This window comes from Ovis aries, chromosome 7, assembly GCF_016772045.2.
Source record: "Ovis aries strain OAR_USU_Benz2616 breed Rambouillet chromosome 7, ARS-UI_Ramb_v3.0, whole genome shotgun sequence".
NCBI classification, from domain to species: domain Eukaryota; kingdom Metazoa; phylum Chordata; class Mammalia; order Artiodactyla; family Bovidae; genus Ovis; species Ovis aries.
In genome coordinates this window covers 82,429,849-82,454,714 of record NC_056060.1, presented here as the reverse complement: position 1 = coordinate 82,454,714, position 24,866 = coordinate 82,429,849, and the positions used below count along the sequence as shown (strand labels likewise).

The 24,866-nt window shown below is 45.8% G+C and overlaps 1 protein-coding gene across 6 annotated transcripts in view; it reads left to right on the top strand.

The window, feature by feature from the left end:
- Window positions 1–24,866, top strand: part of DPF3 (double PHD fingers 3) — a 288,441-nt gene that overhangs the window by 35,933 nt on the left and 227,642 nt on the right. Inside the window, exon 1 of one of the 6 annotated variants that reach the window (XM_060418248.1) lies at window positions 1–13,762. This exon is cut by the window's left edge and continues 29,952 nt beyond it. The exons of 4 other annotated variants lie outside the window; for them this stretch is intronic. In XM_060418248.1, the coding sequence (XP_060274231.1) occupies window positions 13,761–13,762 (2 nt within the window). In that variant the 5' untranslated portion in view covers window positions 1–13,760. One more of the 6 variants, XM_060418246.1, reaches the window with a different exon arrangement.

Genomic DNA, 24,866 nt, shown 5'->3' with positions numbered 1-24,866 from the left:
GGGATAATGTTCTGCTTGAAAGCGTCTTTTGAGGATTAATTGATGTTTGCTCTATGCTTTGAAGAGAGAATCCTATCAAGTCGAGCTGCTGTCCTCAAAGCTGGCCCTGGTTCAGACTGGTGCCCAGCCTGGCCAATGGGGATGCAGGGCGGGCGCACCTCTCTCATTGGCTGCCTTTCTGGGCATATCATTTGCCTGCTCAGTACCCACGTCGAAGGCGATTACCCAAATAGGAGGCACGGATCCTCAAATGGACACTTTGTACATTGTACGTTTTTTCACTTGGAGAAAGAGTATTTGCATCAAAATGATCATCCCTCGGGAAGCTAGTTTGTGGCCATCTGTGACATTTTCTCCTTTGGAAATTGTTCTTTCCTCGCTCCTTAAAAAAAAAAAAAAAAAGCTTCAGAAGTGAAGGAGCAAGTGGGGTTATAATCTGCCACTTCTCAAAGAAGTCCCTTTGCCAGGCCATTTATATGTTAATTGCATGTGGTTTAGGGAGGAAAAGGATGCTACCTGGTTCATGATAAGCATATTCATCTCAATGAATTCTTTGTTGGAACTGTTTAATGGAAGAAATGGAAACTGTAACCTCCTTATTGGAAAGATCCATATTATGCAGTGTGAATTGAGAACCTGAGGGTTCCATGGAGAAGATGGATAAGAAAAAGTTAAAAAAAAATTTTTGTTTTTAGGACAGCTCAAACAAGGAGGTAGGAAAACAAACCAGTCAAAAACATCTTAGTTGTCTTGTGATTGTGGAGGACAAAGCTGGAGGGCAAAGCCAGCTAAGCTGCTGGGGTCCTCTTCCAGGTCCTAGGATAGGCATCAGCATGGGACAAGAGATTGGGGACCTGCTGCTGGCTGTTCCAATGGAGTGTTTCAAGGGAAGCCAGGCTTGCCTATCAGTCCTCCAGCCCCTGATCCTTGTAAAGTCTCTCAAGTCTCTGGGGTGGGTGTGGGGGTGGGGGTGGGGGTGGGTGTGGAGGTGGGGGTGGGGGTGGGAGGTGGGGATAGGAGTGGGTGCTTTGTTTCTCAGCACAGGTTTTTTTCTTTTTCAAAAAATATTTATTTATTTAATTAATTTATTTGGCTCTGCCAGATCTTAGTTGCAGCCTGTGGGCTCTTCAGTCTTCTTTGTAGCATGCGGAATCTTTAGTTGCTGCATGTGGGATCTACTTTCCTGACCAGGGATTGAACCTGGGCCCCCTGCACTGGGAGCATGGAATCTTAGCCACTGGACAAACAGGAAAGTCCCAGTACATGTCATCTTAATAGAAAGCAATGTTTCTAAATTATACTCCCAGGTTCTTGAAAAATCGAAGACAGGGCCACCCTGAACTTTCATTCCGTTACGGTGCCATCAGCAGCTGCCACCCCTTTTCATGGGGCAGTGGGACGGACACTGGCTCACCACCTGGGGAAGTGCTGGCTTCTCAGCCGTGTGGGAAGTTCATGAGAAGATAGTGTGTTTGTCTAGAAACATGTGTGAGCACACGTGCATGTGCAAACACACACATACATGCACACACACACACACACACACCATTCCGGATCAGGCCAGAGGGGATTACTTTACAGAAAGGTTACATGTCAGCAGGGTCAGAGTGTATAACCTGAATAAGAGATTTGAGAAAAGTTAATCGGGCCATGGAGGTAAGATGGGGAGAATCAGATTACCGTGGCACAGGGTAACAGAGGTGTTTGTGATCTGTGTGTAGAAAAGTACAGTGCCTTTCTTTGGCCTGTCCATGCGTTTGGCGTAGCAGTGGGGGTGGGTAGTGACTAGAGAGGCAGCAGCAACAGACCTGTGTTGAAGCCTCTGTGATGCTCTGGACAGTTCCTGGGACACCCAGGAGCTTGATAATAAACAGTATCTAGTGATTCCAGCCCTGGCTTTGCTGATGAACTCAACTTGGAGATCTGGAAGAATGCACTCTCTCCACACTTTCTCAGTTTCCTCATCAGCGACATGGAGGCACTACAGCAGGCATTGGAGACACAAGCGCCCACAGGCGCGCCCGGCAGGCTGTGGAAATGAGTGAATGGATGTCTGGATGGGAAAAGTAGAGCAGGGACTGGCGTGGACTGTGGTAAACTGGAAATTCACCCTCAGGCATCAGGATGTCCAAATTCAACTCTAGCCATTTGCCACATGGGAAAAAAGGGCCCATTGTTGCCAGGACTCCCGATTTTTCTCTTTTTTTCCAAATTAAAAAAATTATGCATTTATTTTTTTGACTGAGTTGTGTCTTTGCAGCGGGCTTTCTCCATTGCACTGTGCGGGCTTCTCAATGCACTGGCTTCTCTAGTTGTAGATCACAGGCTCTAGAGCACAGGCTCAATAGTTGTGGCACATGGGCTTAGGGCCCTGCAGCATGTGGGATCTTCCCGGACCGGGGATCGAACCTAGGTCTCCTGCATTGGCAGGCAGATTCTTAACCGCTGGACCACCCGGGAAGTCTAGGACTCCTGATTTTTCCAGAGACACTTGAAATCTGAATGTGTATATAAACTCTAACAACTTGACATAAGTAATTCAATTTTCAGAAAGCATAGTACAACCAAACAGAACCTACTTGGGGGCCACATTTGACCTATACACATTAGCTTTGCAAGCTCTTAGGAAAGCTGGTGTGAGGAGGAAGGAGCTGGTGGGAGTAAAGAATGGCCGTGAGGAAAAGGTGGATGTGAAACCTGGACCACACTGTTACCAAGCTTGATGGGCAGGTCTGGACCGTGCAGCTTTAAGGAGGAGGGTTTCCAGGCCTGGCAAGACCTGTGTATGGAGGCGGGCAGGGACGCACACCCAGGGGAGGCAGCCGAGGGGAAAAGACACAAGCTGTGGTGGCAGTGGCATGGGTGGCGGGTGCAGAGGTCAGAGGGCGGCAAGGGCAGACCAGGGCCAGGGGAAGCAAGAGGGAGCGAGGCAGGCCCCAGAGCCGAGGCTGTTTGCCCTCTGCCCTGCTGTAGCCCGGCGGGTGTGTGCAGCCTGTCATCAACTGTGCACAGAGGAAAAGTGTCACGCCCACACGGTAAGCTCAGGGCATTAGGCACCTATTCAGATAAACACAAAACCTGGCCCAGCCCTCCCAACGTGTCAGCATAGTAGGGAACAAAAGCCTGTCACACATGGAGAGATGCAGAGTGGCCTCGTGGGTAAGAAGAGAACAAGTTTAGGGTTCAAACAACTTGGGTTTGAATCTGACCTTTGTCACTTATGGCCATGCAGCTGGGGCAAGTTACTTAACTTCTTTCTGAGCCTGGTTTACTCATCTGGGGATAATGAAAATTCCTACCTTTTAGGGTTGTCGTGAGGATTAAGTGAAAACGAATGCTGTAATGTATGTGACGTGCTTAGTATGGTTCCTGGTCTCTAGCAAGTGCTCAGATTGAGCTCTTCATTATTGTGAGATAAAGCAGCAACCTCAGCTAACTTGCGGTTAAGCACAAAATCCATCGTCTCATCAGAGAGCCGACACAGACTCGGTTTACTCCTCCCCTGTTGCAAATGTTTCCTGAAACATCGATTCTCTGGTCTGAGCACCTGTTTGCTAGGATTGTGGGAGACACTGTACCCACCTGGATAAGGATCTTCTACTGAGATTGGGCAGGGCTTCCCTGGTGGCTCAGATGGTAAAGAATCTTCCACATCCAGTGGCCGAAGTATTGGAGCTTCAGCTTCAGCGTCTGTCCCTCCAATGAATATTTAGGGTTGATTTCCTTTAGGATTGACTCGTTTGATCTCCTTGCAGTCAAAGGACTCTCAAGAGTCTTCTTCAGCACCACAGTTTGAAAGCATCAATTCTTCGGTGCTCAGCCTTCTTCATGGTCCAACTCTCACATCTGTTCATGACTACCGGAAAAACCACAGATTTGATTACATGGATCTTTGAAAGTGATATCTCTGCTTTTTACTATACTGTCTAGGTTTGTCATATTTTTCCTTCCAAAGAGCAAGTATCTTTTAATTTCATGGCTGCAGTCACCGTCGACAGTAATTTGGGAGCCCAAGAAAATAAAATCTGTCATTGCTTCCACTTTCCCCCTTCTATTTGCCGTGAGGTGATGGGACCATTTGCCATGATCTTAATTTTTTGAATGTTGAGTTTCAAGCCAGCTTTTTCACACTCTTCTTTCACCCTCATCAGGAGGCTCTTTAGTTCCTCTTCTCTTTCTGCCGTTAGAGTGGTAACATCTGCATATCTGAGGTTGTTGATATTTCTTCTGGAAATCTTGATTCCAGCTTGAGTTTCATCCAGCCCAGCATTTCTCATAACGTATTCTGCATATAAGTTAAATAGGCAATATACAGCCTTGTCGTATTCTTTTCTCAATTTGCAACCAGTCAGTTGTTCCATGTCCAGTTGTAACTGTTGCTTCTTGACCTGTGTACAGGTTTCTCAGGAGACAGGTAAAGTAGTCTGGTACTCCCATCTCTATAAGAATTTTCTGTAGTTTGTTGCGATCCATAGTTAAAAGCTTTAGCATAGTCAATGAAGCAGAAGTAGATGCTTTTCTAGGATTTCCTTGCTTTCTGTAAGATCCAATGAATGTTGACAGTTTGATCTCTGATTATTCTGCCTTTTCTAAGCTCAGCTTGTACATCTGGAAGTTCTCAGTTCACATACTGCTGAAGCCTACTTTGAAGGATTTTGAGTATAACCTTGCCAGCATGTGAAATGAATGTAATTTTCTGGTAGTTTGAACATTCTTGGCATTGCCCTTCTTTGGGATTGGAATGAAGACTGACCTTTTCCAGTCCTGTGGCCACTGCTGAGCTTTCCAAATTTGTTGACATACTGAGTGCAGCACTTTCACAGCATCATTTGTTAGGGTTTTAAATTGTTCAGCTGGAATTCCATCACCACTAGCTTTGTTCATAGTAATGTAAGTAAGGCTCACTTGACTTCATACTCCAGGATGTCCAGCTGTAGGTGAGTGGCCACACCATCGTGGTTATCCAGGTCATAAGAGGACCAGCTATAATCCTTGAGTACGGAAATATCTTGTGGTCCTCATGGGAGCCTAGGCTTGAGAATCAGACTTCTAGGTTGAAATTCCAGCTTTCTCTTTCATCTGTGACATCTACCCCAGAGGGTTGGTGTGAGGATTAGATGTTAACCTACATGAAGCTCTTAGGAGATGGTCTGAACCAAAGCCAGGACTCAGGAAGTATGAACTATTCCCATGGGGGAGTGAAGGTGGAATGTCTCGTGACTCAAGGATGTCTGGAGAATTGCCCATGGGTTCATCACCTCTTTCAGCTTTACATCTTCCCATAGGCCTTGTCTCTCTGGATTCAACACTGGGCATTGAACCCTTGCCCCCCTCAGCATGGAGAAATGCTGATGAAGATAAACAAAGCTATCTGAACAGGCTGGTATTTTGAGAAAATGGAATCCATTTGTGTTAGTCTGGACTGGAAGTAAGGGAAGAATTTAGAGAGGATGTTTCAAGGTCACACTTAGCCTTCGATAGCTTGAGTAGGATCCAGTGCATTTAGTACATGGTCCACAGACCTCTTCTTGAGTGTGTCTTTGAGTAAAGAGCTCTAGAAATTATTTTTAAACTCTGCTGCTTAGCTAAATAAAAGGGATAGTGAGCAGTGAGTCCTCACTGGGGGCCAGGGAGGACTTTGCCCTTGGGGAAGGCCCTGGTGGCCTTTCTAGGGCCCTTTCAGCAAGAGGAGAAAAGTGGAAAAGCTGCCCCCACTGGGTGCTGCACTGGCAGAGACTGGGGTGTCTTCTTACTGGGAACTGGTGCTCTGTGATGCGCAGAGGGTATCACGTTTTCCAGCTTCTACAGGTGTCATGTGGAAAGAGAACCTCTCTTGCTTCAGAACAAGAGCCTTAACTTTCCTTGGCAACTCACACAGTGAATAGATTATAGCATAAAAATAAACAGACATTGGAAAATGGTTTTCAACCAGCTTTCTACTGTCTCATCTTTGGGTCTGAGGAGCTCTCATACCTTTCTCAGGTCTTTTTCTAAGACGGGATCTGTTTAGAATTGGACCTCACACTCTTCCGGAAAGGAGCATAGGATGCCATGTCACAATGGGCACCATTTTTGATTCTCTAAAAACATTTAATTGACTCCCAGGAAATGGGATGGACATGGGAGAAGGGAGCACATCCTGGAAGTTTCACATGTTTTTAGGAACCCCTGTCCTTGTAGAGAGGCCAGCAAAGATGGGCCATGGGCATGAGTGTAGCATCTGGAGGCCTGGGTCAGAGCTAGTTCAAGGGCAGGTAGGCAGGTGGTTGTGTTCCTGCCTGTTGCTCGTAACCTTTGTTGAACTTCTGGATTTGACCTCTAGGTATTATGAAGATCCTTCACCTGGCTGGCCTGCGACTTTATTGGCCACGACCTAGAGTTTTCACCAACATAGTCTTCAGTTCTGTGAACCTCCTTTCTTCCCTGTTACTGGTTCCTAGCTAGGCTTTCATCAATCCTCACCATTGGGGTCAATCTTTTATTCTTCTTCCCGTAAGAAAGGCTTATCAAGTGGATAGAGCAGTAGTGGGACCTGATTAAACTTGGGTCTTCCATTCCTGGAGGCCTCAGATGAAACTTTGGGATTATCTCTGCGTGAGGTTTTATGTGTAGTTCCCAAGGTGTTCATCATAAGACATCCACTGTACAGTCTGTGGCTTGACCACAGTATCCATGGGGCACTCTTTGAATTAATAATATTTTAAAAGAAACAGATCCTGTAATTCTCTTGAGATCATAATTATTTTACATTGTATTTAGGTTTGTGTGTGTATATATGTGAAGAGTGTGAATTTGTTGTGTAAACATTAAAAATGTGCTGTATGTATAGCAATCCTGCTTTGCATTTCTTTGATTTTTTAATAACTTGGGCACCGTCTGAGAGGCCCTGTATTGGAGCCTGCTAGATTAGTGGTGAGCAATCCATTTTACACAAGACGGCAATTCAGGAAAAGTAAACAAGCATATTTACGGGTTCTTATTTTTTTTTCCCCCTCCAATCAAAATGAAGAGAGTTTTATTGAGTTTCATGACCCAGGAGAGGGTGGGGCCTCAAGGAATGTTGATCCTTATAATTTAGTCTACTGAGAAGATAAGATCAAGGGATTTTATTCTTAGAATGTACTGAGAAAACAGATGGTGCTTTTTAGTCATTGAAAACTTACATCCGCCATTTGGAGAGTGTTTTCTAACTTTCCATTCTTGAGTTAGACCTCTGGATGCCTATGTGAGCTTTATCACTGCACAGACTAATCCTGTAACCTATGAGTTGGCGTTTTGTATATGTTAGTACCTCTCTTGCCCAGTATAGTGCCCAGCACATAATAAGGGCTTGGCAGACGGAAACACGGGTCCGATTCCTGGGTTGGGAAGATCACCTGGAGAAGAAAATGGCAATCCACTCCAGTATTCTTGCCTGGGAAATCCCATGGACAGAGGAGCCTGGTGGGCTACAGTCCATGGGGTCGCATGAGTTGGACATGACTTAGTGGCTAAACAACAACAACAGAATGCTTGTTAGAAAGCTCTATGGTACAATGGTTAAGAAGGCAGATTCTAGCCAGACAGCCTAGTCTGTCACTTACTGGCTGTGTGAGTTTGAGCAAGTTTCTTAGCCTCTCTGGGCCTCGATGTCAGTCTGCAAAGTAGGGGTTGTACAATCTTTACCTTATAGATGGAGATTGAATAAGTTAATGTATGTGAGCACTCAGAGCAGTGCCTAACATGTGTAAACTCTGCATTCGTGTTAGCTGTTACTATAAATATTGTTATTGAACCGAATGGAAACCCCATTTGCCTGTGGCATTAGAGCCTTTATAGAGAATCTCCTTCCATCTCTGGCTTCTAATTTGTTGCCATTGATCAGCTTTTCTTTCCATTCTTTACCTGTAAACATCGATTTGATTTCCATATAAAATAATGATGTCTTTTCCCTTCATTCCAAACATTTTTTAAAGAGAACAAAAACAAAAAAAAAGCCCCCAAATGTTTCTGAAGCAAACCTGGGTCCAGCTGAAATGGATAGTGCAGTGGATTAATTACCCCGGGTGGAGTTTGTGCATCTAGATTTTGTAAAACCGCTCCTTTACAAAGAAAGTGCCCGTTTCTCTGTGGCCTCTTTCATCTCTTCTCACAGAAGCCTCTTCTGAGACATTCAGCTAAGCAGTCTTTGTACGGACAGGAGAGCTCCCAGGAATAATGCATGGCAGACGAAATCTGGCTCCAAGAGCCCTGTCCACCTGACTGCTTTACTCTTAGGGACTTCCCTGATGGCTCTGATGGTAAAGCATCTGCCTACAATGTGGGAGACCCAGGTTCAATCTCTGGGTCGGGAAAGTCTCCTGGAGAAGGAAATGGCAACCCACTCCAAGTATTCTTGCCTGGAAAAGCCCAAGGATGGAGGAGCCTGGTAGGCTACAGTCCATGGGGTCGCAAAGAGTCAGACACGACTGAGGGACTTCACTTTTACCTTCATTTTTGTTCCATGTATTTTTTTTAAGTTTTAAAGCTCAAAGTACATCATACATACAGTGTGTATATGCTAAGTCACTTCATATGTGTTTGACTCTTTGCAACCCTATGGACTGTAGCCCACCAGGCTTCTCTGTCGATGGGGATTCTCCAGGCAAGAATACTGGAGTGGGTTGCCATGCCCTTCTCCAGGGGCACATACAGAAAAGTACACATTTATGCAGCTCAATAAATTCTAACAAATTAAATTTACTTATGTCATCACTGTCCTTGTTAAACAAGAGGACAGAAGTCCATCTGTGCCCCTTCCAGTTACTACCACACCTCCTACCCATCCCCAAGGGTGACCATCCTGATTGTAACCCCCTGTGGGGTGGAATCTTCTGGCATGTTCACTTTAGTGTCTGGATTCCCCCATCAACATTGTGAGATTCATTCACAGTATGGGCTAAAGTTGTAGGTCTTGCATTCTGGGTACTGGGTAGTGTACTGTCATGTGAATATACCATGATTTTTTTGCTGGTTCTATTCTTGTTGGGCATATGGCAGTTTCTGGTTTGTGATTTCTCTGAGTTGTGCTGTGAGGAGACCTGAAGTGTGCCTACCTGCCAGTGGGATGGCTTGGCTATGTTCAGTAGATGCTGCTAAGAGCTCATCCAGAGCAAGGGGTGCCCATAATCTGCTCAATTATTTTTTTTTAAAGCTGAGCCACCGGCATGCAGGATCTTAGTTCCCTGTCCAGGGATCGAACCTGCCCCCAGCCCCACCACCCCCCTGCAGGGCAAGTGCTTTCTGTTAACCATTGAACCACCAGGGAAGTCCCTCATCGGCTTGATTTTATGAAGAAAAATATTCCACATTCAGATTTGATTTGAGTTTTAGAGCAGAATAACATTATACTAATTCTGCAGATTTTTATCATTTCTATTGCTCCCCTGTGATGCGTTATGGTTGGATGGCATCACCAACTCAATGGACATGAGTTTGAGCAAACTCCAGGAGACAGTGAAGGACGGGGAAGCCTGGCGTGCTGTAGTCCATGGGGTTGCAAAGAGTCAGGCACGACTGAGCGACTGAACAACTCATGCGTTATGAGCCATATGGTAACCCGGCAAATTCACTTGAGTTGCTGAAACTGCTTCTTTTCAGGAAGGTTCTTGAAAGGCTTAGAACTGCTACCTGAAATGGAAGTTTTAGGGATTCCCCCTCCACAAAGCATCTCTTTTTTTCAGGAACAGAAAATCCTAATTACCACATCCCCTGCAAAAGGAGTATACCCATCCCCACCACCTTACACTTTTTACTGAATGCAATTTAGAGCTTAGGGAGCTTTTGAGTGAAAATCAGACATCAGTGAGATTTCCGATTTTCCACAATCTGCTCACTGGACGATTCCTCTTATAACTTCAGTTACAGCTGCTTCTCTTTGGAATGTGACAAAGCCTGGCGGGTGGAGACTCAAAAGTCCTTCCAGCTAGTCCTGACTTTGGGTTGTAAACAATCTCAGTGCAAGGTGCTCCCGGAAGGCAGAGAGACAGAGGCTTTCCCACCCAGTTCCCGCAACTTTCTGAAGAAGGACCTCCAAGTCTTAGAGGGAGTTGAATTGAAACAGTTAGTTTTGGCTTGCCCTCCCTTCCTTGACTGCCAGCACAACAAGCTAGAAGCAACATCCTATAGAATAACAGCAAAAATAGCACTTCACACATGGCTCCCTCACAAAAGCACTCCTGAATTCTGCACCACCAGGCAGTTATTATTTTACTTTACAGATGGGAAAATTAAGACCTAGAGAGTTGACACAGTAAGACCCTGCAAGAACTAGGAGTTGGAGGTCAGACCCAAGCCTGGAGTTTGCACTACTAAGAGCAGAGGGGTCCTATTCTAAGGGGAATTTAAGGACGATGTGACCCTATTGGAGCTCATGATCATGTCTTTTGATGGATGACTTTCACATGCTGGGCTTGGGCAATTTGTCTGGTTAGAAAATGATCTTCGGTGAGGACGTGTGTACAAGGAGTTTATTGATATTTTGTATGTAATAGCCAAGAATTAAAACACAGTGAATACCTGTCAGTAGGGAAATGGTCCAATAGCAATGGTACCTTCATCCCGTGGGTCATTACAGAACCATTAAAAGGATTTGAACAACATATGACAGAATGAACAAGAGGGAGAAGAGCATATACCTCTCCCCAAACCCCTATTTATGTATGTTTGTGTGTGTAAAATAATTTACATGGTATGAGGAAAAACATGGAAGGACACAGACTGAAATATTAACATGGGCCACATGGGGAAAGCAGGGTCAGAGTTGGGGTGCTGACGTGGGAAGACAGAATACAGGAAAAGAGTGTAAGTGATAAAATGCACTTGAATAAATTATATATACACACACACATATGCATAAAGAAACTCATAAAAAGCATATGCATAAATAAAAAATTCAAACAAACAAAAGAGTGGTTCCAGTAAGAACAAGGCTGTGAAGCCTATATGGGTCAGTTAGCTTGGCAAGAATGAGAGCTCAGTTCTGTGGCCAAAGGCTTTACCCTCAGGGTCAATTCTGTTGCAAGTGAAGGCCATGGGTCAGAAGGGGTCAGGGAAAATGTGTGGGTGGCTGAACACAGACACCCAGCTGTGCCTGGCAAACCGATACTTACAGGTACAATCTTTGAAGAGTCTATTACATATTGGCATTTTCTTAACTTCTCGCAGCTATCTTTATCCCCATTTTATGGAGGAGGAAAACTGAGAGCAAACACTCTCAGTCACATAGTGAGCGGGTGGTGCTGAGATTCAAGTCCAGGTCAGAGTCTAGGACTCCTGCTTTTTAGGCCTCATCACAACTTGGAGTTCACATCCTGCCGCTTTTAATGAGATGATCAGGGCCGGCCTGCTTTGATCCAAACTGCGATTTCTGCAGGGCCTGTCTCACAGATGTGTGTCCTAAAGGATGGATTTCGCAACTGAAGCCAGCCGAGCCACCATCTAGTGAATGTTTCCTGTGTGTACTCGCTGGCCTGGTTTTGGATGGCAGCATTTCTTACCTGTGCGAGCGCAAAGCAGTCTGTTCAGGCTTCTGTTCCCAAGGGAGCAGGGCTCCATGGAAAAGTAGGGCACCTGGACACCTACCTGAGGACAGGTGAAACAGGCTGGCTTGTTTAAAAGGAGGACAGTGTTAGCAAGTCTGACATTTGGCCCCTGAACCATATCAGCGACGTTTTTGGGAATAAATGCTTGGGCTTTCATGAGGATCTGTCTCCTACTTCTTCTCACCACCTGCCTTTCTCTCCCCTGCGAAACCCTGCTCCAACCCCACTTAAACACAAAAGAACTAACAGTGATGGCTTGTTTGGTGGCTTGGTAATGTGGCTTCCATCTAAATCCCTTAGCACCTGTGCTGTTACCAAGGGTCCCTGAAAGTGAATATGTAGGATAAAAATCTCAGTTCTGCATATTAATGTCACCTGGGATGACCTTTCTCTGTCCTTTACCTTGGTTTCCTCATTTGTAAAGTGGGCATTGGATTTTTTTTCCTGCTTAAGATGAAAAGAATATATTTGTGATGTATAATTTTTTTTTAAACACAAAAAATATGTTATAGATCCAGTAAGATAAAGTCAGTTCTCTGTGTTAGTTTTTGGCTGAAAGTAACAGAGCTGCTGACGCCAACAGCAGTCGCCATGTTTTATGTAATAAGTCTGGAAGTTTCCAGTGATTGGGCCCCTGTTTTGTGCCTGGTGCTGTGTCTTAACAATGTCAGTGATGACTTCCAGGAGTGGTCCTGTTGCCTAAAGGTTAAGTTGACTGCAGAGGGTGGGCCGGCTGCAGGAACTGCCTTCCTGGGCCCTACTGCGGTTCAGCGTGGCAGATGGCCGCCATTTCCCTGGTGGGGCTGCAGCAGCTGGAGCTCGAGCCGCCTGCCGCCTTCCTTCACTGCCTGGCAGAAGCCCCGTGGATCCCACAGCGGAGGACGAAAAGAGGAGAAAGCATACAGCCAGCTGTTGTGTTCACTTGAGGGTTTTGGGCAAGGCTCGTCCATGCCCGAGTTTTTGCTCTCTGCCCACAGGTTGTAGATTGAGCCTCATGGCCGGGGACAAACTGCCTGGTTTCTCAGAGCTTTGGTTTCTAGGGGAGCAAAGGCGTTAAGATGAGCCTGTGTAACTGTCATGATTGTGAACAGTCATCCTGTTATTAGTTCTTTGAAAAATGGGACGCCAGTACCTGGTGCAGTGCTTGGCACACAGTAGGGACCCAGAGAAATGCTTTTCATTGGTATGGAACCCCCGGAGCTCCATGGCTAGACAGTGGAAAGCAATCATTTAGGAAATATTTTTCTTTGCTCTTTTGCATTCTTCAGTGCATGATAAGTAGGGGGTTTGTACGTCTTTTCCTCCATCTTTCTTCTTTGCCTTCATTTTACTTAAAAAGTGATTGCCTTCTGCCCTGTTGAGTAGAGCTGACAGGACCTTGTCACACATCCCTGTTCTGTTTGCATTTCTGAGCGCTGGTGAAATCTGTGTTCTGCATAAAGGTAGAGAGAGATTGACCAGCGTGGGAGGAGAGCGTCTCTGTGTCCTGGGAGCCACTCCTAACCCTTCCCTACCTCCATTAGGTCTGTAGAGTCTTCTGAGGTCCCGCATGCTGTAGTTTACCCAGGTCTAGTTTAAGACAAGGGCTGGAGCTCCCAGTGGGCTACCAGGCATTCGATCGGAGGATGTCCTTTAGAGAAAAGGAAAAAAAAAAAAATCCACCTTGATGGAATGATAAAAGGAATGACATCACAGTAGGCATGGCAACTGCAGGGTATCATAATCGCCCCACGAGGTGGCCAGAACCCCAAGGGAAGACCTGGTTTCTTTGTGCTCTGATTCTCGTTGGGCGGAGAGGGATAGGGAGGCATGGGGGAAGGGTTGCTTACCCAAGGGCTGGAAGAGGCCAGAGGTTTTGCTTTTCACTCCAGAACTGCCTCCCTGCTCTGACAGTCTCTCTGGGGTGGTCAGGTGCCACCTAGAAGCATTTTCATTCTCTCACTTCATTATCCAGTGTTACCCTGGGAGTTTGGCGGGAGAGGGGGAGCAAAAAGAGAGAGAGAAGTGTATCATCGGAGAGGGAAGTAGCAATGAAATTATCGTCAGGAAGTTCTGCGGAACCCTGGAGCTCCAACCTCAGGCTCTGCTGCCCGGAGGCTCCGAGCTCCTCTGATAAACTCACAGTCCGTCTTCTGTCCCATTCTTGGCTTCTCGGGGCCTTGACTTCTGCAGCTGACGGTGTTGAGCTGGCTCTCGACAATGTAAGTTGTGCTAATTTCAAAATCACTTGTGTCCAAAGCCCAAAGAGATTTAGAGCCACTGCCCGGGGCACTGTGTGAACAGAGAGCTGCTGTATTTGCGGCGAATGGTTCCGCTCTGGACAGCTTGGAATGCTGGCCCACAAGGTCGTCTGGAAACGCAGTGCAGGGGCGTTGGGTGTTGAATAAGGGGCAGGAACCAAAAGGTTGCCATTCTAGGACTTCTGGGTACCCTGGGCCCAGAAGTAATTTCTCTTTTCTGTCTGTGGAGTAACTATGCCCCAGATCATGCCTACTTGCTGTCTCTCTGTAGGTCTGTTCTGCTTGTTTAGCATTTTAGGGTCTTAGAAGTGAGGCAGCCTCACCAAGGTGGGAGTAGCTATCAAGAGGGGTCTGTTCCTTCTCTACTCATCAGCAGAGCCCCCACCCCTAACCTATGGACATTTGAAGACATTTAAGAGTCTGTTGAGAAGCATGCTCTTTGGCATCTTTAGTTAGAATGGAGTTTTGGCTTCTTTACTCAGAATATCTGGGCAAGGTGGAGAAATTGCTTACCCAGCTCCTCTTGCCTATGGGAACTTTGTAAAGTGAGTTTATTGTCTAAAATTTCTTTTATTGAGATAAAATTCCTGTAATATAAAGTTCACCATTTTAACCATGTACAATGAATTGGGTTCTTTTAGCATTTTATTTTATAAATTATTTATTTATTTAAACAGTAAGGATTAAAAAAGAATAAAAGCAGAACTATGTCATTCTTCTACCTGAAAACAAAGTAATTTCTTATATTTATATCCAGTCAATGTTCAAATATTGATTTTTCATATTTTAAAGTGTGCAGTTGAGCGGTCTCAGTATATTCAGTGTTATACAAACATTACCACTATCTAATTTCAGGACATTTCATTACCCTAGAAAGAAATCTGTTACCCAAAAACAGTCACTTCTCATTCTCCCCTCCCCCAGGCCCTGGCAACCAAGAATCTGCTTTCTATATCTATGAATTCCCTTGGTTTGAATATGTCATATAAACGGAATCAGACAATATACGTGGCCTTTCGTGTCTGGGGTCTTTAACTTAACATGTTTTCAATGTCTAACCATATTGTAGCATGTTTTTCCTTTTTATGGTAGAATAATATTCCAGTGTGTGAATATTTTATTTATCCATTCATCAGTTGATAGACATGTGGTCTGTTTCCACTTGTTGCCTATTATGAATAATGCTAATATGAGCATTCAAGTATAAGTTTTCATGTGGGCATATTTTCAGTTCTCTTGGGTATATGCCTAGAAGTGGAATTGCTGGATTGTATGATAACTCTATACTTAATTTTTTTAGAAACTGCCAAACTATTTTCATTTAAAAATTATTTTTATTTATTTAAAAAAATTGTTTTAATTTGTTGAAAATTTTTTTTGGCCACACCATGCGGCATGTGGGATCTTAGTTCTCCAACCAGGGGTTGAACTCACATCCACTACAGAAGGAGGGTGGAATCTTAACCACTGGGCCAGCAGGGAAGTCCTGCCAAACTTCTTTTAGAGTGGCTGCACCATTTTACATTCCTACCAGTGGTATATGAGGGCTCAATTTCTCCACATCCTTGCTGACACTTGCAATTATCTTTATGATTATAGCCCGTCCTAGTAGATAAAAAGCGATACCTCATTGTGGTTTTGAGTTGCATTTCTCTGATTAATGATGCTAGGTGCTTTCATGTGCTTATTGACCATCTGTATATATTCTGTGGAGAAATAGCCATTCAAATTCTTTGCCCATGTTGTAATTGGGTTGTTTGTCTTCTTGTTGTTAAGAAGTGAGTTTATTTTAATATATCATTGCTCCTTCCTCGACTCTAGCATGGTGTGACCAGCCGGTGGAAGATAACGGAGTTTAATGGGTCACTTAAAAGCAGACTGAGGTCTCTGCTTCTTAGGCCAGTCAAAACACTTCAGTTCCCCAGAGTTTCTTAATTCAATTCTTGTTTTGCTCTCAGTTTCTCTCTAGTTGACCACATCCACACCCATGACATCACGACCATATATATGCTGATTACTCTCAAATGCATATGTCTAACCCAGACTTCTCTCTGGGGCTCCACATTTACATATCCAGGTGAAACCTCAGCATGTTCAGAACTTGCTACATTCCTCTGCCAAACCTTCTCCTGGACTCCCCGCCTGGATGAGCAGCAGCCGCATCTCCCAAGCCAGCGCAGCTGGAAGTCACCTTGGACTCCTGTCTGTCGGGCATGTCTGCCCTCTTCCTCTCAAGGACTGTCCCTTTGCTTTCTTTAATAGCCCTAATTTGTCCTCAGTTCTTCACTCCCACTCTAACTGTTCAGATCTTTGTCATTCCAATTAGACTCCCTAGTTCTGAGTTACTGCCATCCATCCTCTGCTGGAATGATCCAACTATATCCCTCCCATCGTAAAACCCAGGGCTGCCTTGTTGCCACACCCCCCACCCCTGAAATAAACATCTTGTTCCTTTGTCCAGCATATAGGCCCCCCAGGATATGATCTCTACCTATCTTTCCAATCTCGTATTCTTCTGCTCCTTCTCCCTTCAACTCGTACTTTGATCATAAGAAATTCTTGCAAGTTTCTTGAATGGGTTGCATTCTCTCAAACCTTCATGCCTTGAATGCCGCAGTATTGGCATGGGTTTCATATGTGTGGTCAAGGGTAGAGTTTTAGGGATCCCATATGACCCAAATTAAAAATTACTTTGAATAGCGAACATGGTGACTGTGAGTCAGATGTGGATTTTGATTCAAGAATTTATATGAAAGAATTTCCATACTGAATAGAAATTAAGCTGCATTCTGTTGTATTAATGAACCTCATATATTGAAAAGAGGATGAACTTCTTTTGGATTCTGACTTTGCTCCATCCATAACTTGTTGTAACTAGTTATTTTCTGAAACAAAACCACGTGATACATAATGTGACAAGCATATGTGTATTTGGGGAGCTGATGGGAAAAAATATTTGAAATCAGTTACGGATCCCAAGGTTGCTGAGCATCACATATTTTTTGGAGCCCTACACCTCTAATCTCTGGGAGGTCTTACAACTTTTTCTAAGGATGTTAGTCCTTAGAGAAACTCTGTGAAATTGAGGGAGTGAGTCCTGATTCCTTACAAATCATTAAAACAAATTAATTTAGATTATGAACTAGTGCTTTCTATTCCCTGAAATTTTTACTTGGAAAAATTTCACACCCTCTGAAAAGTTACAAGAATGGCAAAAGGAACATGTCTGTTGTTTGCTTAGAGTCACCGTTTACTAGCATTTGGCCACGTTGATTTCCTGTCTCTCTTCCCATTATATGCACATGTGCGCCTCCCTCCAGCACCCTCCGTCCCCCAAATGGTCTTTACAGTTCTCTTTGTGTTTTGGTCATAGTATCAGATGGTCTGGAGAAGACAGATGATTCATGATGGAGCAAAGAAGGGAGTTGCTAGATTCTCCTGCAGAAAGTGATTTATTCTCCTAACAGTTTCCAAATGGATGGAGAAGCCATGAGACTAGGTCACTAGCCCCTTATGAGAACTTGTTAAGACTTTCCTCATCTGAGGCTGCAGATGCGATCAACTATGTTTTCAGGACGGGTGAGGTTTAGTTCATAACACACCTTCCTCTTCTCTGGGTATGTTTTGGAGGCCCTAGTGAAGCCATGTGCTGAAACTGAAGCCTCAAGCTCTCAGCTCAGTGCCGCCTGGAGCATGCTGGGATGGTCCTGAGCAGATTCCTTTCTCCCTCCGAACCTCAGCTTCCCCGTCTGTAAAATGAGAGCTTGGGTCAACTGCTCTTTAAGTCCCCTCCTTGTGATTATGTCCCATGACCCTGTGATGGTGAGAAAACCTTGATCCTTTGGGAAATTGTCAGAAGATAGATATTTTATGTACATGTGAGGTGAGCCCCAGAAATTTATGATGGCTTGGCTTTGGCCAGGACCATGTCTGGTTTATAACAAGAACTATTTTCCCCCTTGCAAGAGCTACCAGTGCTCTCTGTGCTGAGGCAGGAGGTGGGCTTGGTGGGGGTGGAGGAGGCAGCATGAACTCTGACCCCTGTCAGAGTCTCTCCTCCTCCCCTTCCTTTGAGGTTGCCTGCTTGTTTAATTTGTCGCTCCCTTGTTTCCCACACCCTTTTATGGCTACTTTTGTTCAAGGATAGTGCCACCTCCTTTTTCTGTCCCTGGCCTGCCTCCAGTTTAAATATCTCAAGGGGGACAGCAGCAACCTGACAATGTTGATGAAATGGGTGACTTTAATGGTGGGCCTGAGCAAGGGTGCACTCTCATCCTCAGGGGGGCAAGAGCTAGTCAAAGTCCAGGTAGCGGATGGATAGCAATACTAATCGTTAGAGGATTTCCCCAGAGTTCTTATCCACAGAGCAGGGGTCCTGGAGTGGCCAGACTTCATTCATGGGTTCAGTCCCCATGGGGAGATTTTGAGGAAGCTCTCGTAACAGAGGGAAGAGCTTAGGTGTGGTGGGATTGGGGAAGGGGACTGGTGAGAGCAGGGTGTGATTGGGGGTCATCTATCTCTTCAATAAATGTTTACTGGAGACCTTCTACATTATGTGCAAGATCCCTTTACCCAGAACATCCTAAATCTGGGTCGCCATCCAGATGTGCCAGATGCTTCGCTATGTGCTATCAAAGAGGTATGGAAGTAACATTAGAGGTATAGAAATAATATTAGTCGTTGTCATACCCCGTCTCTCCCGACAATCATGTGCCCGGCATGTTGCTAAGTGGGTTACATCAATTCCGCTTAATCCTCCCAACTCTGACGGGAGGTCCTGCAGGAGAGGAAAGGGAGGTTTAGAGCAGGCGCTTGCTCAAGGTCAGGCAGTGAGTAAGAAGCAGAATTGAGATTTGAGGTCAAGTCTGATGTCAAATCCCATCTTCTTAACCTCTCATTCCTCAAAGCTGGGTTAGGGACTGGTGCCAGTTTGTGAGGAGGTTTTCACCACTCTAACATATAAGGGTAATAAATTAATAACTAGTTTGTTAATAAGACTTCCTTTTTTTAATTCACTGGTTCTCAGCGGAGATGGTCTTGCCCCCCGGGGCTGTTTGGCAGTGCCTGGAGACATTGTTTGGTTGTCACGGTTTGGGAGTGCTACAGGCATCTCCGGAGCAGTTGCCAGAGATGTTTCAGACCACCTCACAGAGTACAGGATGACTCCTCAACAACACCCCCTGCATCCCTCCCCTCCCCACCCCTCCATACACACAGCAAAGCTTTATCTGGCCCCAGGTGTCAATTGTGCTTAGTCAAGGAACTCTGATTTTATTTGAAGGATTATCCCTAATCTTAAAACTATATTATCCTGACCTGTGCAATATGTATTAAATGTCCTTTCTTTTAAGAACTTGAGTAGTAGATTGCAGTTGGGTTTTAGAATGTCCTTAGCTGGCAAAGTAAAAAAAGGTGACAAGACTATGGTGATCCCTGTAATTTTTTTTTTTTCCTGTTGTTGTTAAAAGTTTCCTGAACTTTGAAATCCAAGCATCTAAGAACTGCTCAATCTAGATGTGATTTAAAAAATACTGTTTGTTAAGGATTAAAGAAGAAAACAGTCTCACATTGCAGTGAAGGCAGTGCCTAAGGCCCCGGTGGGGCTCCTGGATTTGATTGACTCACTAACATTCATTGACCTCTTGGTGCCTAGGACTGTGCCAGGCCCTTTGGTAGGTCAAAGGAATTTTGCATTCACGGGCTTGTCATCTTTGTAGGGTGAAAAGCGAACCTGCATGAGACAAGCAGGGAACAAGGAAACAGCCTGGCGGATAATGACGGCTAAGTCACTGGTTGATGCTAACATGGCAAACCAAGGGGTTTCTACGGGGAAGAATTTTAGGTTCCTGGCGTGGGCCTGTCATCAAGTAGTCTACGTGACCTTAGGCAAAACACTGAATTTCTCTGCCTCTTGCTTTCTTATCGGTTTCCTGTCTTGGCTGAGCTCACATGAGAAAGCCTCCTTTTCCTCCTGCCTCCAAAGGGACACCCAGTCCTGTCGATTCTATTCTGGAAATGTCTCGAGAGCCTGCTGAGTCTCTTGCTATTCCAGCGCATTCTCTTCTCAGCAGTCAGAATAATCTTGCTAAAATACAAATCTGATCACATCACCTGCCTCTGCTTAAAACCCTCATTGGTTTCCTCGTTGCCCTCAGGACAAAGTCCAAGCTCCTTGGCTCTCTGGTCGGGGCCCAGCCCACCTCTTTAGTCTCGTTTCTCAGGCTGTGCCCTTCACCTCCACTCATGCCATAGGCTGGAGACAGCAGACGGCTTACTCTTCTCTGAGCACAAACAGCAGCCCACCTCCCTGGAATCTCCTTTCTTCTGTCTTTCACTTGGCAAAATCTTTTACAGTCAGTCATCTCCTCCGGAACCTGCCCCAAGTCCTGGAGAACAGATTGTGCGTCCATCTCTCTCCCCTACCGTGCTGTGAAGCTGATGGAGGGGGTGCCCACGTTAGCTTTGCTCTGTCTTGTAGATGTCACACCCTGCGTGGTACCAGCACATGATAGGTGCTCAACCGTTGCTGAGTGGAAAACAAATGGAGAGAGGAGGAGAAATCTAAAGTGGAGATAACAGTGTTTATTCTTTGTTGCCACCCAAGGTTACTTGTGGCATGAACATGAGATAATATTTATTGAAGAACTGAAAAATGAGAGGCTAAGCAGACGCAAAAGAATGTATTCATCATTAGTTTCAAAAGGCGACATTGTTAACTTTGGAACCATGGGTGAAAAAACCTTAGATGTCCCTCCATCATATCACCATTAATGTTATGCACATGTGTCTCTGCACACACACACATACACACACACACACAGAGGAGGTCTAAGAGTGAAGGTTGTTGGGTGTTGGAAGTTGGTGTATCAAATAGAAAAGTCCAGATAGCCAGAATTTTGCAGAGTTCAGCAAAAACACGTCTTGTTGGTGCAGGAACAGACATGGATTGTGACTTGGTGGCCTGGACCTGCTTGAGGCCTCTAGTGACAATAGGTCCTCTTCTTTCCCAGAACTGGGACTGAGTGTAGAGAGGACAGTGGCAGGAGGGAGGAGGGGCTTGGCTTCCTTTTTCTTTTGTGTCCCCCTTTCTTTCTCCTCTTTCTGACTCCTCTGTTTTCTGAATATCATCTACCCCAGTCACCCACGCTGAACATGGTACATCAAAGAAGAAGCAAAGAAGTGGAAATAGACATCTCGACGTGGGTAACACTTTGCAAATATTGCGTTAGCCTGTATTATCTTTCTCTGTGCAGGCCCCTTATTCCTGCACCAGCCCCCAGACTGTCACTCCATGCAGGGCAGGTGTTTTCTTTGTATTCTCTTGGACCCTCTGCAGATGCCTGGCACTCTAGTAAGTGTACACAAGTGTTTGCTGAATGAATGAGTGAGCTCACCGAGTCAGAATGAAGTTTACCTCTTGTGCCAGTTTCCAGGTGTTTCGTCTCTCTCTCTGGTTTCTGATATTTTCCGAGACGAGGGATTCTTTTCCTTTTACCCAGATTGAGGACAAGGTGATTTGTGACCCTCCTTCGGGACACACCCCCCTGCGGCCCACAGGTCTGATTTTCCTCAGAGGCATCAAGTCTTGGGCCTGGATCCCTCCTCTTCTCAGGTCCCTGAAGGTTGCTCTGTCCCAGCACAGGGGGAGCAGGGCGCTGCAGGGTGCAGGGAGGGAGCCTAAGGAATTAATTTGTTAATCTTTATTACAAAGGCCGCTTCTATTGTTTACAGGCCATTAGAAACCATTATCATCTTCCCAGGCTGGGCAGACAGCAGCTAGCTGCTTTGATGCATGTCTTGGAGCGATAAGGAAAATTTATCCCTTCAGAATTTCTTCTTGGTTGATTGTTTGACGCAACTAGTCAACTTTCTTTCCAGAAGTCCCCGGACTCGGGCAACTTTTTCAAATTGTTGCTGGAGGAGGTTCAGATTAGGATCCTGTAACTCTGGAACTGGAAGAGACCTGAGATAAACGATTGTCCATAACCTACCACCTTCCTCTGTCACCGTCACCCCTATTTTTGTCCCCAGAGCAGAGCGGTTCCTGGATACACCACCTTCTCAAAGAATGTGCGCCTCTTGAGCTCTGAGCAGGGTGGACTTTTCTTCTGACTTTCAGCAAATCTTCCTGTCTCCAGGATCATGTCTCCTCTTCTGGGGAGGCTGCTAGAACTCTTCCCACACCCCACATTGCCAGCCCCTTACCCAGCACCTCTGGAGTACTGTGCACTTAGGTGGCAGGGATATCTTTACTCTGCCCTCTTCTGTGATAGGCATATCTAGCCTTCTCCTGGGTGGGCTGGGCAGAGCCCTTGGGGGCCCTAACCCATCTCCCAGACAATCTGTCTGCTCCAGGGGTGGTTCTTGAGGGCGTGACATTTCATCTGGACAGATACGGGCATCAGGATGTAGGCCACGTTCACCTTGTTGTGGCCAGGTTTTTGTCCTGTGATCCTGTGGCATGTTCTATGTCCTGGACCTGAAAAAAAGTCCCTGATACTGAAGCCTGAATGCTGAAAGTCACTTTTCAGCAGATTGGTTGAAGAGTTCCTGTGTGCTCTGTAAGAGATGAGCTAGCTTGCCTGATCCTGGGCACTCACATGCTTTTTGGACAAATGAATGGATGGATACAGGAATAAGGGATGTCAGCCAGGACCAGGTCACTCCTTATGGGGCTGTGTATTCAACTCATTAAGTATTTGATGAGTATCTGCAATGGAAGAGTTGGTTGTTGTCTTTCAGTCATTCAGTCGTGTCCGACTCTTTGTGACCCCATGGACTGCAGCACGCCGGGCTCCTCTGTCCTTTGCTATCTCCTGGAGTTTGCTCAAACTCATGTCCATCGAGTCACTGATGCTATCTAACCATCTTACCCTCTGCCGCCCCCTTCTCCTTTTGCCCTCAATCTTTCTCAGCATCAGGGTCTTTCCCAGTGAGACGGCTCTTTACATCAGGTGGCCAAAGTATTAGAGCTTCAGTTGCAGGAAGAATTGGTGCTGGGGGTCAAAAGATGTTTAAGACCTGGCTGTTTAACATTCAAGTGTTTATATGTAGAGGGAAGTGAGACTCTTATAAGACAAGACAGGTAAGCACATATGGGAATAGAGAGACCTCGACTTGTTGGAGGAGTGTAAAGGGCAGTGGATTAATTGCAAATGAAGGGATCAGGAGATCTTCGGGGAGGAGATGGTTTGTAAGGATCACAGTGAATAAAAGAAGAGAAAGGAAAGCAGATCCAGACTGGTAAACAGCAAGTGCCAACGTTTTGATACATGACAGTGCCTCGAGCTTGCCACAGACCAGGCCTGGCAGCCCCACCAAAAGCCGCTTCTGTCTTCAGCCAGTGAGGCTCCAGATCCATCTCAGACAACACCAAATAATCTCAGGAATTTTTTCCAGGCGTCTGACCCCCGGGTAAGGCTTGGGGCAGACATTCCTGTCCTCTAGACTTCACAGGGGCCCCAGGTTGACGGCGTTCGCTCTTTGGAGGGTGCATACGACACACTCAGGGATGCCCTAGAGTCGGTGAAGGGGGTGGATAAACTTCCAGCACTAGATCCCTCAGTTTCCATGAAGTCTTCCTGCCCTTCCCCCAGCCAGTCTCATTGCTAGGCCAAGCATCACCCTCTTCTGAAGTTTGCTCATGCTCTTCCCCCCTCTAAGAGAGCCTTCCTCTTATTTCTGTTTGTCCGATTTCATCTACCCTTCCGCAGAGGCCAAGCCTCCTTCTGGAAGGATATGCATCTTTTTTTCTGAGTTCCCAAAACAGATCCCTTGCTGAGGTTGGTGATGGGTCTCCTCCCTGTCTATCAGAGGCATGGCGCAGCATGACTGCCCCAGAGATGAACGAAAGAATGCAACTTTCTACTGTCCCACTTTTATTCCAAACAAGTATCTAAGGTCAACATGTTTTAACACATTAAAAATAAAAACCTTCCAAATCCCCCTGATTTTTTTGTGTTCTCAGGGTAACTGCTTAGTTGCCTTTCAGAGAGTGGGGGAAAACCAATAAAGAGAGTTCTTAATCTCCAGGAGCAGCACAGAGTGCAGAGATGTCTTGGAAATGGAAGATTCCCTTGGCTCCTTGCTCCAGCAGCGCTGCAGCCCATTTATAACTGTGGGCGAGGGCTCCCTCTCAGTGTCGCTTATCTCTGCCTCACATTCACAGACTCACCAGTCTGGAGTCTCCCTGGATTTTGGCCAAGCCAGTTGGGAAGGCATAATAGCTGAGATATGGAATGGGCCGAGCTTGCCATGTCCTTGCATGCTGCTGTGAAGGTCTCCCGTCTCCCCTTCTCTCTTCCCTTCCAACCTCTTCTCTGGCATTGGGAGCTAAGCTTCGTGGTCCCACCTCTCTAATCTTTGAAAGAAGGCAGATTCAGATTCCACATTTGCAGGTGGCTATGCTAGTAATTATGGACACCCCCTTGGAGATTGGGAAGGACGTTTGGATAAGCCGATTTAGACCAAGTGGCATTTAGCTAGCTGCCATTTTGAAATCTCAGCTACAGGGTCTTTTGAACTTCTGAGCTCTGTCTATAAAATCTCTCCCAGCTCACTTGCTTTTTATGACCAAGAGTTTGGTTTTGCTTTAGTGGCTTTCTGTTTTGCTTTTTTAGCCCTGGCCAAAAATAGGGATGACAAAAGGAAAGGCCCCTGGAAAGAAAATTCTAGCCTTCCAGTCTAGAAGGTGGGAGCAAGGGCTGCTGGGAAACTTGATGGAGTCTTGTTGGGGGCGGGGCAGGGGTTGGTCTGGAGCCTGCACTGGAGGCGTTGGGGGAGGCAGATGGCGTGGGACCATGCTGTTAGCGCTCTTGCCCCAAGAGCAGCTCTGTTCAGGTGGTACGCTGGGTGCAATGGCTGACAGAACTACAGTATAGTTGTGGAAGCTACGGCGTCCTTGTTGAAGATGGTCTTGGGCACTGTTGGAATGGATAGGTTCCATGCCACAGACAAAAGCTGAGTCACTAGCTGGAGTTACCAGGGGTGTTCTAGCATGTTCTTCTCTTCCAGTGTCTTTGACGCAACATCATGGGACTCTGGACAATGGCCCAGTGCTCTTTAG